Source organism: Acinonyx jubatus, chromosome B4, assembly GCF_027475565.1.
Source record: "Acinonyx jubatus isolate Ajub_Pintada_27869175 chromosome B4, VMU_Ajub_asm_v1.0, whole genome shotgun sequence".
Lineage (NCBI taxonomy): Eukaryota > Metazoa > Chordata > Mammalia > Carnivora > Felidae > Acinonyx > Acinonyx jubatus.
The window spans coordinates 103,836,662-103,852,063 of record NC_069387.1 but is presented as its reverse complement, the minus strand read 5'-3'; the positions used below and the strand labels follow the sequence as shown (position 1 = coordinate 103,852,063).

General features: G+C 36.9%; 1 protein-coding gene across 1 annotated transcript in view; it reads right to left on the bottom strand.

The window, feature by feature from the left end:
• The window catches only part of TMTC2 (transmembrane O-mannosyltransferase targeting cadherins 2), a 397,388-nt gene that overhangs the window by 52,594 nt on the left and 329,392 nt on the right, over window positions 1–15,402 (bottom strand). The window contains exons 10-11 of the mRNA XM_015083452.3: window positions 14,846–14,960; window positions 1,996–2,059 (exon numbers count right to left, since the gene is read on the bottom strand). Of these exons, the coding sequence (XP_014938938.2) occupies window positions 1,996–2,059; window positions 14,846–14,960 (179 nt within the window). The remainder of the gene's footprint in view (window positions 1–1,995; window positions 2,060–14,845; window positions 14,961–15,402) is intronic.

Sequence of the window (15,402 nt, the reverse complement as noted above, 5' to 3'; positions counted from 1 at the left end):
GTTATAATAATTAAAGATTTCATATTCAACCCTTAGAAATGCTATACAGGGGCGCCTGGGTGACTCAGTTGGCTAAGCAGCCGACTTCGGCTCAGTCATGATTTCAAGGTTCCAGGAGTTTGAGCCCTGCGGAGCGCTCTGTGCTGACAGCTCAGAGCCTGGAGCCACCTTTGAATTCTGTGTCTCCCTTTCTTTCTCTGCCCCTTCTCTGCTCACACTCTATGTCTCAAAAATAAAGACACAATAAAAAATTTTTTTAAAAAATAATGCTATAAAAAGAGGTCCATCTCAGGCATTCACAAAGCTATGCCCCCTGCCTATCTCTCCCTGTACCTCCAAACTCCCCTTTTCTTGCTCCGTTTTTTCCTAAAGCACTTAATCACTGTCTGATGCCATATATACTTTACTTATTTTTCTGCTTCATCTCCTCAGACTAAATTGTAAGCTCCTAACAGACAGGAACTCAGGTCAGTTTTATGCATTGCTGTGTATTCAGTGCCTGGAATAGTGCTTGGCACTAACAGGTACTCAGTAAATATTTACCAAATACATAAATGAGGGAATCATTTTTCTTTTTCGTTTCCTAGACTTTTGGTTTGCATCTCCCAAGATATAACTGCATTTTTTCCAGCAAGCATTCTCTTAGGCACGGAGAGGCCTGGGTTATCATGGGATCCCACTCTCCAGTTATGATACTGAGTGAGTTACTAATTTCTCCAAGATTCAGCAGAACGGGGACCACAGAAGTACCTGTGGGTTGTTGTGAGAAATCAGTGAAGTACTTAACATGATGCCTGACACATAATCAGTGTTTAATAAATTTCAGCTATTATTGTTCTTACCATTACAACTATTGAATTATTTTCTTCTGTTGCAAACAGTTCACTGATTCTTGAAGTACCTCATAATTAATGAAACTGGGGGCACGGACATTGAGGGCTAAGATTGCATGTGGTTATATCTGCTTAAAAAAAAAAAAGCTACTCCCCCTGTGGGTAGCATTCAGGGAACATTAATCCTCCTCTTTTGTGCTCCCACAGGACTGTATATACCTCTGCTTAGGAATTGCCACACTGTGTTTCAACTAGTTGATTATGTTCCGTCTTCTCTGCTACATTATGTAGTCTTTTAGGGAATGAAATCAAATCTCTGTATCCTATCACAAAGCAGGCACTCCATAGTCGTTTGCCCAACGGAAGAGTTACTGTATAAAAATGAGACTTATCCCATTATTTGTAGTCACATCACACATGCATTTTCATTACTGTTTCAAAATTAATTTCTCAATAGACAGTCTATATCTGGAGAGTAAGGGGAGAAGGTTTTAGTGTTGGAGGGTGATGCAGAGCAGGGTGTATGAGAATAAAAGCAACGCGCCGGAGGTCAGTGATGTGCAGCTAATAAAAAACGGCTTAGAAGACAGATATAAAACCAGTTCTTATTTTCTCATAGATGGTTACTCTATTTCAATGGTAATGATCTAATTTATATCCATCCCACTTTATGGAAGTGTGACTACTCAGGGAAAAATTCTAATAAAAACATACTTGATAAAGTTGACAAGCACAGTTATTAGAAATGAGGACCGTGGAATAGGAAAGAGGCATGACTCAAGGTTTGAGTGTATGTAAAGATCAAAAAAAGCTTCTGATGTTAGGAAGTCCTTAGGTATTAAACGCCACAGCAAAAATACTTTCAAGGAACTAATTTTAAAAGCCAATCAGATGCCAAGTATGTAATAACACTAAGACGTGTATTCAAATGATAAAACTGTATGGTGGTTTATACAAGACAGAAAACAGCAATTTGTACCTCTGCAAAAAGAAAGAGGCTTGAGACCGTCAGATTTGATTGTTGAATTAGCCATTTAGTGGGTATTCGGAATAAGGGACCAGAGAGGAAAAAGCCCAGCATCAGGAGACTTCTTTATCTAAAGCTATCACATGCTGTGAATCTATCCCTTTGAGTAACGTTTCTCATTAGCGAAGTACTTACATTAGGTCTCAGTCTGGCTGCCAGATCATAGTACTTCTCGGCTGCTTCGTTGAGGCTAGCCTGCCTGTTAAAGATTAAAAAAAAAAAAAATCAAACTATATCATTTATTTTAAAATTGCAGAGAGGTGAACAGAATCATTACCTTTTTAAAATATTAACTTTTTACAATATTACGGTCATACCAATATTAATTTTTTAAAATATTACAATCATACCAATCAAGCCTTAAGTTGCTTTAGCAAAAAAAATTGCTTTAGCAATTCAATACATTAAATTGAATGTAGGCAATGTACTTATTGTGTTTAAGGCATTATAAATAGTATTTCAACATAATGTACTCAGTAGGCATTATTAGTTTAAATTTACATATTAGGGATTAGAAATGTTATTCTTCTTTTCTAATCTAACACAGATAATGTTATAGGGTTGGGAGTCTCCATTTTCAACATGATATCCCAGAAAAATCTTAAGGTTTTAAAATAAAATGTCTGTATCTATCCAGAAATACATTTTGTTTCCAGTTTAGAAGGGGAACCATCCATTGTGTGTAGCCTACAGGGGGAAAAAAAAAAAAAAAAGTTCAGATTCTTCCTCTGCTGACTCTCTGTACCAGGGTGGGCACATGACATAGTCTCAGCTAACTGCATGTTCTTGCTTGGGACTTTCATTTCTGAATGAGAGAAGATGAAAGAATGGCTAGAATTCACTGACAATCGTGGAAGCAATAAGCGATCTCTTGGTCAGACCCGCCCCCCCCCCCCACCCCCGTAAACAGTCGCCGTCGCATGTCCTACTTCTTCACATTTCTGGGGCTACCTTGTCTCCTGCTGATTCAAGCTATGTTCTCCAGCCTATAGAGAGTTCTGTAGTTCCCACATCCTTCAAATAGCCAGTTCATCTTGACTAACACTGAATACCAGGAGTGGTGCAGCTGACTTATACAATAAGATCTACTGAATTTTACTGATAAGTTTATGCATTGTCTATTCTTGCAATTCAAAACAGACCCCTAGGCTCAGCCAACGGGTTACGAGGAGAAATCAAGTGTCAGAGTCCTGAGGAAGCTCGGCCAATTGGCCATCAGCATAGCATGTTTTTCAATCATGCAATGGTGCTTCAGAAAACCTTCAAAGATGATAAGTAATAAGAGCTACAAGCTCTTGCTGGTATGTGGTAATCCAGTGACTGTATTTGAAGAGTATAGAGATGCTATAGACAAATGTCAAATTCAACGTCAGATGATGCATATAGCACACCTACAATGTAAACAGTAGTAATCAATGGCTTGGGGTCTGAAGTAAAACTGGAGTAGTCTCTTTTGAAATTGTTCAAAAGCTTCTGATGGAGTACAATGGAATATTACTCAGCTATAAAAAAAAAACAATGAGATCTTGCCATTTGCAATAACATGGATGGACCTAGAGGGTATAATGCCAAATGAAATAAGTCAGAGAAAGAAATATAAATACCATATGATTTCACTCATACATGGAATTTAGAAACAAAGAAAAAAGGCAAAACAACCCCTCACAGACCATTTTTTAAAAATGTTTATTTATTTACGTTGAGAGAGAGAGAGAGAAAGAGTACAAGCAGGGGGAGGGGCAGAGAGAGAAGGAGAGACAGAATCCCAAGCATATTCCACACTGTCAGCGGAGAACTGGATATGGAGCTCAAACTCACGAAACATGAGCTCATGACCTGAGCCGAGACCAAGAGAGCGGGACACTTAAACAACTGAGCCACCCAGGCCCCCACCACCACAGACTCTTAAATACAGAGAACAACAAACTGGTGGTTGCCAGAGGGAAGCTGGGTGGGGGTTGGGTGAAATAGATAAGGGGATTAAGAGCACACTTACCCTGAAGAACACTGAGTAATATATAGAAATGTTTAATCATTGTATCCTACACTTGAAAGTAATTAACACTGTATGTTAATTATACTGAATACAAAATAAAGAAATACCCAAACTGGTGGGACTGGGGGTGGGGAAGCTTTTGGGGTAAGAAGATGGCAAAGAGGTCAGGAATAAAGAGCAGAAACAAAAATTAATGCTCTCAATTAGAAAACCACATTCAGATTTTAAAAGAGAAGGCTCAATTAGCCTATAAAATTGAATTTGCACTTTGGTCAAGTGCAAATAAAAACTATAAAGACATACCCCATGCAACCATATAAATTATACAAATAACTGAAGATAACATCTCTCTGGAGACCAGGACATATTTTTCTAATTTTTAAAGGAAAAATAATTAGAAACATTGCTATTTTTAATGGGGTTACAGAGAAAGTAAAAACCCTTGACCTAAGGCTCTACTGGACTCATGACAGTTACAATGTGCTGTTGCAATTTATATTCTCATAAATGTTGAAGTTCAATTTCAATATGTCAAGAAATGTACTTTAGTCTGGTATGAAACAGTAAAAATTTCCTTGCTAGGGTATTTAATGAAGGTTCGCTCCACCAAATTATAGAATCACTTTGGTTCAAATTCATTTGGAAATCTGAACCAGAATTCATTAGGTCATGCCCTGGAAGGGTTTTCTCCAGAGAAAAATAAAAGGCAGGGAGGTAGGAAATTAGTGTAACTTAATACTACAAAGAAGTAAGTTACTTTGAAGCAAAATCGACCAATACATGTCTAACATGGGAAGTACAGCAACCATTAATATTCATCTTTACGACATTTAAATTCATCAGGTAGATAAGGAGAAACTGAGGAATTCACTATACAATGTGCCTTTAAAATAACAATGAACACAACTGGAAAAAAAAGTTTTTTTCCCCAAAAGTAGTTGTTAGTTTTTAAAGTCTTCATTGTCTTTAGTAGTTTAATTCCCAAAGGAAATATCTAGTTTAGGAGTCTTAGTTTCTTAAGCTATAAGTAAAATTGATGATATTCTAACGAAATAGAAAAAAAAATAGAGTTTATTAGATTTGTCACATAACTGTGAAAATTAATTTTCACTCTAGGACTATAGGGGAAAGAGTATGCCAATTCTACCCACCGTGTGTTCACTTATGTTCTTGTTTTATTCTCTAGATGAGAGACAAAACTCATGAGGAACTGTCCAGTGTCCACTCTACAGTGTATGTTGTATTTCTTACTCACCTCTGCAAGAAACATCATGGGACTGCTTAATAAATCTTAATCGCAAAAATTACTGAATCATTATTCAACATTTGAAACTGAGGAAATTAGCAATCTTCTGCTAGTTGCTCAGGGGATTCTTGAATTGTAAAGAACCTCAACCTCTGAATTGTTAGGACTAACTGCAGAACCCAGGTTGCCAAGACTGCTAGGATAGAACTATTTAAAGAAGCTGATGAATAACTTTTCCTGAATACCTATACCCTTTCTTTCTTCACCGTTTTGTCTCTAGGACAGGAAATTTCTAAATCCTCTATGCGTCACTTATAAAATACCAGGAATTGATTATTCCAAGTTCCAACACCACCATGAAGTAACTGCTATTACAATCCCCATTTTGCACATGTGTAGAATGAAGCTTAGAGAAGCCGATAACTTCCCCAAAGTTATATGGCTGGTAAGTGACTGATCTGGGAGTCATAGATTCTATAGCTAAGTATGTGAACCACGGGATCATGCCGATATCTTTGTATACACCGATATGTAGCAGAATGATATGTGATATATTGTTCTGTGGCAGGTGACTACAAAATTTTCTACACCAAATACGAAGAAAGGAAGAAGATATGCTTTTTGATTATACTGTTTAAAAGACATGATTTAAGTGTAAGAGATGAGATTTGAAAAGGGGAGAATACGGAGGACATTTGCAATTATAGGTTTACTTCCTTCCATCTCCGTCTTCACACTGATAGAAGTGAACTTCACCAGACCAAATGGAGCACATGACAGTTGTAAGAACAGAATGAAATGCACCGTTCTGTTTTGCTTCATATACCTCAAGAAGGGGGAAGAGGAGGAACTCAGGGGAAAGGCGAAGAAAGGGGGAATGAGGAAAAGTGAGAACTGTGTTGGATATTCACTTCCCTACCCCCACAATCTCCCATTTTTAGAGAAGGGTCACAACTACATATGGAGGGCAATCAGAAGTTCCCCACGTGTCCAAGTAGAAGACTCAAAAGGTAGGTAAAGAGGAAAAGCAGTGGCTCTCCCAAGAAATCTGCCAGGCCAGATGTACACATCCTTGAGTTTTTAACCACAACAGACTTTATAAAGCCAGAAATGAGATGAGGAGTAATAAAAATCATTCATACCAGGAAGCTACACTGGGTCCAAGTGGGTGACTACCCCCATCTAACATGACACCCCTAAGAATTAACATTAACATAAGAAAAGTTATGTCCCTTATCATCTATGCCAATAATAGATTTATCAGCTGGAGATTCAGATGAGGCTCCTATCTCATTGCCAACTCCTGACAATCATATATGTAGAGCCCTTCCCCTCTTCAATATTATCTGTGGTCCCTCAGGGCCAGGAAAGGTAAGGAAGTAAAAAAAAAAAAAAAAAAAAAAAAGCCTAGATGGTATTTGTAAACTGGACTATGAAGTAAACCTTGAATTCCCAAAAACTCACTGGATTGGGCTATCTTTTAAAATTTATTTTTTTGCCATCTGTGAAAAGGTGGGTTCAGAGTGAACACAAAAAGTAATGAAAGTCAGAAACAAATGTCATTATTTGATTCCTAAAGAATTCCATTTTGTACATGGGACTATGAAACCTGTATCTATTAAACAATATAGAAATATATTTCATGTATCTGACTCCCCTCCCTAGTGTTATAATAGAAAGGTATCTTTTGGAACACAGGTTTATGGCCCAATATTATTATTTTTATTATTTTTATTTTTTTTTATTTTAGAGAGAGAGAGAGCAAGCATGTAAGCTGGGCAGAGGGGCTGCAGTAGGGGTGGGGAGAGAGAGAGGAAGAGAGAAAAAGAAACTTAAGCATGTTCCACGTTCAGCACAGAGCCGTACGCAGGACTCGATCCCATGACCCTGAGATCATGACCTGAGCCGAAATCAAGTCAGATGCTCAAATGACTGAGCCACCCAGGTGCCCCTATGGCCCAATATTCTTAAAAGAAAAGATATATTAGAAAAATGTGGGAGTCAATTACGTTATGAAGTAACAACTTAATATACTCTGTGAATGTTTAAAAGGAATCTGATTAAGAGAATCATTTATAACTGCCTACATTTGTATGTATTCTGTGAGAATTATAAAATTAAAGGTTGCTAAATTTAAAATTACTTCCTTTAAATTATAAAAAAAACTTTAATAACATTTAGAAGACTATGATTATTAGTAGCTGTGAACTGTCAATTTTAAATTAAAAATTACTTAACATGGATGATAACCACTGTTTGACTCATACAAAAGATAATATTTTATTAAAGTCTTGGTGATTATTCTCAAGGATAACTTGAGGAGGAATCATCTCCTCCATCTTCTTTTCTTATCTTTATTTTTATTTATTTTTTGAGAGAGAGAGAAAGCCAGGGAGGGGCAGAGGGTGAGAGAGAGGGAGAGAAGAGAGAGAGAGAGAAATCCCAAGCAGGCTTCACACTGTCAGCACAGAGTCCGATGGCAGGCTCAAAACCACAAACCATGAGATCATGACCTGAGCCAAAACCAAGAGTCGGGCCCTTAACTGACTAAGCTACCCAGGCCCCTCACTCCTTCTCCTTCTAAACTAGAGAACTGTTTGTTCTCACATCATCAAAGTAAAATGAAACAGTAGCTGAGTTTTCCTGGGTTCTTGCCAACAGATAAACTGAAGTGTGACTTAAGTTACTCAAAGCAGCACTAAATTTTAATTGTAATTGATAAGTTGTATAATAGGAATAGAAGTAGAACTGAAGTAAACAAAGACATAAAAGTGTGTGGAAAATCTTAAAAGGGCAAAACCAGAGTCACACATATATACCAACAATGAAGCAGAAAAGATCCTTCTAATAGAACTCCTAGAAGATATTGCTTATAACCATCAAATCACCTTAAATGAAAAGTTCTCTGTCAAGACATCAAAAATAGGCTACGTGATCTGTTGACATCCATCTTGGTTCTAAACATAAAAGATGGTGAGGTAAAGCAGACATGTAGCAATAATCAAGGAAAAGGCGAGGCTGATGGTGTAATTTCACAAAAGATTCCTGAATTAGAAACTTCTTGATGCCCCTTGAGAGTCTGAGTTTATTCTTTCATGACCTCAGATCTTTCAGGGCTGCGAAGGACAGGTTAAGCCTATGTCTGAAAAGATTATATAACAAAATGTACTGGAGATATTAAAAGGGAGGAAATGTTTATTGGCAATGTCAGTTATAATATGCATATATAGTAAATAACTACTTATGTTCAATTCATAAAGCTTGGGTGGGGAGAAGGAGTTGGGAGGAGTGGAAAGAAGACAGGCAAGATAGAACTTGCTTGCAGGGGTGATCTAAGAACCAACATCGTTAAGTATCACCTGGGACTTGTTAGAAATGTAAAACCTCAGGCACCATCCAAACATACTAAATCAGAACGTGCATTTTAACAAGATCCCCAGGTGATTCACATGCACATTCATGTTGGAGAGGCACTCGGTTGGAAGATGCAACCTTCAACCTCATCTGCCACTGCCCTTTGCTTTAAAGACCTTAAAACCCATTACAACCTAGTTGAAATAAACCCCCTCTGGACCAAAAGTTGGCAGTAAAGTACAATTTATAATTGAAGAATTCAATGACTTTTCAAGGGGTCTTTGGTAATTTTGGAAGTATTAAAGATGAAAGGCCTAAGAGAGCTTTGAAAAAAATATATCTCCAATGTGTGTGTGTGTGTGTGTGTGTGTGTGTGTGTGTGTACACATTTCCAATCCACTTTGAGAAATAATTTGATTTTGTTCCTTTCTTTCTTAAGAATTTCACTTTAAGCGTGCCTAGATGGTTCAGTCAGTTGAGTGGCTGGCTCTTGATTTCAGCTCAGGTCCTGATATCACAGTTGGTGGGATTGAGACCCGTGTCTAGCACTGTGCTGACAGCATAGAGCGTTCCTGAGATTCTCTCTCTCCCCCTCTCTCTGCCCTTGCCCTGATCATGCTCTCTTTCTCTCTCAAGATAAATTAATAAACATTTTTTTTCAATTTTATGTCACTTCTAGTGGAATTTATAAAGAAATTAGTATACTTAAAGTCTCTAATTTTAACATATTTAATTATATAAGATTGTGTCCAGTACAGAAATTTAAAGACAACAATTCTTTTTCAAATACTCCTTCTGCTCATTAGAAATCAGGGAAGCAATGGGAATCAGCTGGTACAGTGCAGGTCCTTACTACCTTAGGGAGCAGCGACAACCTGGCCCTTAGTCCTGGAAAAAAGAGAAGTTCACGCTTCGTGCAGCTTTAAGTGTGTCCTTTGTCAGACACTGTACCAGTCTAAAAAGTTAGTATCTCTTTGAGAGTACAAAGGTGGAGTTCTCCCTCCTATAACTCTACTTTTCTAAAATTTATCATAAAGAGATAATTTAATAATATTGGAAGGGTCTTACTGTTTAGGACTCACACATTTGATAACCTGTTACTCTATAAATCCTTTCTCCAACAATAAATTCAAGAATCGCAGCCTCTACATAGTCACCCAGTCATAAAGACATGAGGGAGCTAACCTGACACAGTAAAAACAGTTATACTTGGCCAGAATACACTAAATTTAAATCCCAGCTTTACTTTACCAACTGTGGGAGATATGGGCTCTTTTAAAGCTTCAGTATCTTCGTAAGTCAAATGGGAATATTGTTGTCTACTTCACATATGTGCAATTATAACTAAGAGAGTAACAGATATAAAACACAAAATACAGCACCAGGCAGACAGAACATACTTAAATAAATGCTACCTTTGTTCTTCCCTTACTCTGTTAAGTGGATGAAAAAACAAAAAAATTCCGCCAGAGTCCATGAATGCTGTGAATCAGGTAAAGTTTGTTTTTAGTGCCTCTGGACTTCCTCCCAGTATCTCCCAAGTATCTTTGTGCCATCTCTAGCTTCTAGTTCTAGGAGAACACTGAGTAAATTCATTCATACAAAATGCTCCTAATAGAATAACTGATTCAATACTTTCTTCTTACAACTCTCTAGATATAACTCTACTGAGTTCTAGCATTTTAAATTCCTCTGATTATTTTCCTTTGATGATAACCAATCTCCTTTTTAATAATGCTCTCATCTGGAAGCATCCAGTACTTCTCCCATTTTATTTGAAGTACTAAAAATGTCAACACATATGGTTAATATTCATTATGTGAGGCCACTCGACATCTGTGATCACCCTCCCTATAAATGTATTTGGTAATCAGCCACGATGTGGACCCCACCTTCCCAAGAAGGCAGAAGCCAACTGCCTCGTCTTCCAACTCTCTAGTAGCCAAGAGTCCAACCCATGACTCAGGTTTCACCAATCAGATGCAGCTGCAAGAGAAACAAGGTCAGCAATAAGCCTAACGGGGTGGCGGCTGCACCCAGGAGGACCATCTAATGAACGTGGGGCTTGCTCTGCTTGGTTCCTTGTGGGTGATGGTGGTGGAGCTTGGGACTGCAAAAGTTGCTGAGTCCCAGAGAAAGCTAGTTGGTTGGGCATTACTTCTGACTGTGTAGAGTGATCTCAAGCCCAAGAGAGAGTCTGTGGGCTACAGAATACTCTCCTAATAAATTCTGCTTCTGCTTAAACTGGCAAGAGAGAATTCTTCAGTATGCAACTAAAAAGTGTGACCCAGACATGAAGACAAGCTTAGGAGGAGGTCTATTTTTGGCAGTTTTGCTTTCAATACGATGACAGAGGCCTTCATCCTAGCTTGGAAATTTTCTGTTTGTTGATAATGCCTAATGTGTTCTATGCTCACCTTCAGAAATTTTCTATTTATGTTAACATTTATATATACAAAACCAAATAAAACTACATATATGTATAAATGCTAAACATGACTACACACACACGTATATGGCATGTAACTATACATCATCTTTATATATACGCAAATAAGACTATGTATCACGTCTATATACATGCCACATATATACTATATATGGTATATATGCATACCTGTACCCTACATATAATTATACTAACATATGTGTAATTATGAGTATGTATATAATGTTCTCAATCCACCCTCCAATCTTTTATCCTTTCAGTCACCATTTTGATGTCTTTAGTACTTATGATTTAAGTTCTGAAAAGATACCTGTAACTTCTATTTAAATTATCAGTCTATCAGATGCTGGGGTGGCTCAGTTGGCTAAGCATCTGACTCCTGATCTCAGATCAGGTCATGATCTTACAATTAGTGAGTTCAAGCCCTGCATCAGGCTCTTTGCTGTTATGCAGTATGTAGTATGCAGCCTGCTTGGGATTCTCTTTCTCTCTGCCTCTCTCTCTGCTCCTCCTCTCCTCACAATCCTGTGCACTCTCATTCTCTCATTCTCTCTCAAAAATAAAAAAACTTAGAATATAATAATAAAATAAATTATCAGTCTAACAATTATCCATTACCTCCACTGCAGTTATAACCTCAGAGATCCTATTAATCTCTCAGTAATCTTTTCTAATGTCACACTGTTCCTCTTTCAAACCACCTATTTCATTCTCAAAGATATTTTCTGTGTCAGTTAGGCTAGGTTAGGTGACACTGTGATAATATAAACACACCTTAAATCTCAGTGAAGTAAGACAACAAAGTTTATTTCTCATTCACTCATTCAGTGCACGTGAGTAGGGAGGCTCTGTCCGCCTCTGGTCATTTCAGGATCAATTTCCACAATTTCCAAGTCAGAAAAGGGAAGGGCCTGGACTCTTACAGCTTTGGCTCAAAAGTGACATATTCATATCCACACACATTCAACAACCCAAATAAGATCCATAAAGGTCTTCAACTTGGAAGAAGCAGAGAAGTATAATCCTATTACGTTTATTGAAGGTGGAAGGCCTACACATTTGGTAAACAGCATTAATTCTTTTATACCACATAATGTTCTTGTGAATCACCTAAATAGCAGGAATTTATAGATAGCCTAAGTGGCTCTTGGGTTTAATGTAAATCTCACTGCTTTCATGAGGGCTCTTTACTTGGATACATCTGATTTGTCATTCTTATCTGAACTGACAATTTGAAATCCTATATTTCAAACTTTCTATGTGCTAATTCTACACAGACAGATCACTATCCACTACTGAGAGTTGAAATGGGTCTGTCTGAAATTTCTCAAATTTCAAGCCTCTGGAAGGTCCCAATAAGATGAAGATTTGTCCCTTGATGGTTAGCCCCAGGACGTTCCCTCTCCCAATCTAGTCTCATCCAGGTGGAATAACTTTTTTTTTTTTTTTTGATTTGTGATAAGCCATTTTTTCCTCATTAATGGACTCTTTGGGCAATTTCACTGGAATTAGCCAAGGAAAGGTAAGTTAAATTAATGTGTTCAAACCATTCCTTGAACTACAACATTTCCTAAATTGCTGATTTTGGATAGGACGGTAGCCATTAATCCAGTCAACCAAGACAAACCAGGGAGACATCAGCTCTTTCCCTCATACCCTGCCTTATACTCTTTTCCTTCACCAAACCCTGTCAATTTTGTCTCCTAAGTACCTAGCAAAACAACAGAGCTCTGAGGCAAGAATTAATACCAAACTCAATATACAATAATTTGGCATTACCAGAGGAAATGTTACATGTAACATTAAATAAGCAAGATCTTGATAGCTAAGGATTTTGATAATGCTGCTCAAGGCAAAACCAGTAGCCTTTCTTACTCCTTTCAGCAAAGTCCTAAGTGCTCTTGATTAATAAGGGAAAAGGTTGCTATTCAGTTTGCACAGTAAGTACTCAAGAAATAGTTGAATTTGATAAAGGGGAAAAACAGAAAAATTGAGTAAAAACATTCATGGGGACTGCCACCAATTTGGGTAGGCTATAGCCAGGTTGCTGTGTCCATAATTGCAACCAATATTAGGAAGGTGTTGACTGCAACTTAATGAGAAATGCAGACTGCAGAAAGCTAGAAGGAAGGTTCTGAAAAATAAATCCTAAAGATTTCTACATCACCAAGGTATAACAAAAATTTTCCACTGGTTTCTGGCACTATGGTAACTAAGGAAAAGTTATGAGTGATATATTTAACAAGGACGTTATTTTTGTAATGTTCTTATAATGGGTTTCAATTGGTAGACTTTGAATTTCAGGTACTGACTTAATAGGTAGCAAAATGCCTTACTGATGAAAGTATCTATTATGATTAAGATGAATTAGCCCGCAGAAAGTTGTGCATATCCATCCTTGCAAATGGTTTATTGTGACTAAAAGCATGGTGTTTTATTCATGAAGAACAAGTTCCTTCCCTATAACAGCCCTAAGCTTGTCATGCAAATGGAAGTGTCCTTTAAAAATTATCCTTGCATTGAAGGTTCTTGCAGATTGGCTATAGTTTATTTTATAAATATACCAACAGTTGATTGAATACTGGTTTCTCTTTGTAGATACCAGTTTTAGGAATGCTAAATGTTAAATGTGGAGTGAGTACATTCAACTGAGACCTCACAGAACACTCTTTACTCTCAGACTTTGAATTTATTTAAAACTTATAAAAAGCTAAGTAGGAAGCCAAGTGGTTCTCAAAGGACAATGCAAGGGATACTTGAGGTACTGGAAATAGTCTGTACTTTGACTATGATGATGGATACACAAGCCTGTACACATGTGATAAAAAAAAAAGGCACAGAAATAAATAAATACACACACACATACACACACACATACATACACATACACACAGGGATACAAGTATAACTAGAGAAACTCAGTAAGATCAGTGGAGTGTATCAATGTCAATTTCCTGCATTTGATATTATACTATCATTTTATGATATTACCATTGGGGAAACTGGATAAATGATACAGGGGATCTCTATATTATTTCTTACACCTGTATATAAATCTATAATGATCTCAAAATAAAAACTAAGCAAAACTACTTTTCTTGAAATGCCATGTTTTAAAGCCATCCAAATGTGAAGGAATTCCTTTGGTATTTTTCTTCCCTTGTAAGAGAGTAATCTACATGATTATAAACCTATCCTTAGAACCAAGCACAGAGCCCATAGTGTGAATGTCAGCTAATGAAGCATTTAGATAGAGATTTAATTAAGTGAAATTCAGGTAGTATTTAATTAAGTGAAATTGTGGGAGAAGGGGTATTCATATTGCTAATAGAACAAATACTGCTTTTTAAAAAACTGTATAAATCATTTGAGTTTCTTAAAAACATTTTCCTTTAACCTAAAACACCACTTATGGATGCATTAAACATTCTTTTTATATTCACAACAAAAATTGTTGATCTGCCTTTTAATTGCTTTGCTAATATTATAATTATCCTTTATGATATCTTTCTGAAAATAGAAGTATTAAAAGGTCTACAAAGATATATTGTTTCAGGGCCATTTTCAGAATTTGATAAGCCTTAGGTATATTTATATTTGACAATCCTCTCCACCACCAAACATAATAAAATATATTCACATGCCACATTCATGGGAATGTGGAAGGGAGTGTGAAAGGAATCACAAGGGAACGTGAATTTCCCTTTTCATGGGAAAAGGGGTCTCAATATTTTTCAGAGTTCTGAATGCTTATATGCCCTACATATACTGTGCACATGGACTTTAATGAATACAATACACCTGACTGATTCTAGCATGGTAAAAAGCACAATTCACTTCAAGAATGTGGAATAAGGCGGTATGACAGGTGAATCAGTATACCTAATTGCCTTCCCAAAGCCACAAAGTTGGTCTTCTAAGGTATAGTAGCAAAACAAACCTGAGCATGTGGGCAGCACTGAAGACCACATCGAACTCTGTGCTGTCCAATTCAGCTGCTTTTTTTGCCATCTCAGCTGCTTCTATGAGGCGAGCTTCTTCCAGAAGAAACTGACCTGTAAAGTATAAAAGCAAGTGAGCTTCAACTTGGAAAATACAAATCTAATCCTGTGAAGCCATTAAAGCTGCTACAGAGGAAAATATAAAAATAGCGGTAAACATGATCTGAAGCTAAGGTTTATGTATGCTGTACATCTATATCTCTTCACTTGGTTATATTTTATATGCCTTTCCCTTCATTGCAGGACATCCCAATGTACCCATCTGGTACATTAATAGAGTTGTGTCTTTTCTTGTCCTTAAAAAAAAAATTGTGTATAGACTATCGAACCAAGAAATAAAATGAATACATTTAAAGATATATTACAAAAAAGAATTAAATTTATTTTAATTATTAGTCCTTTAAAACAGCTACTGTCTCTTATGCATATGTGCAAACAAGGCTATCTATATTGAGATATATTCATTTCTTATATTCAAGCAGCACTACAATTATTG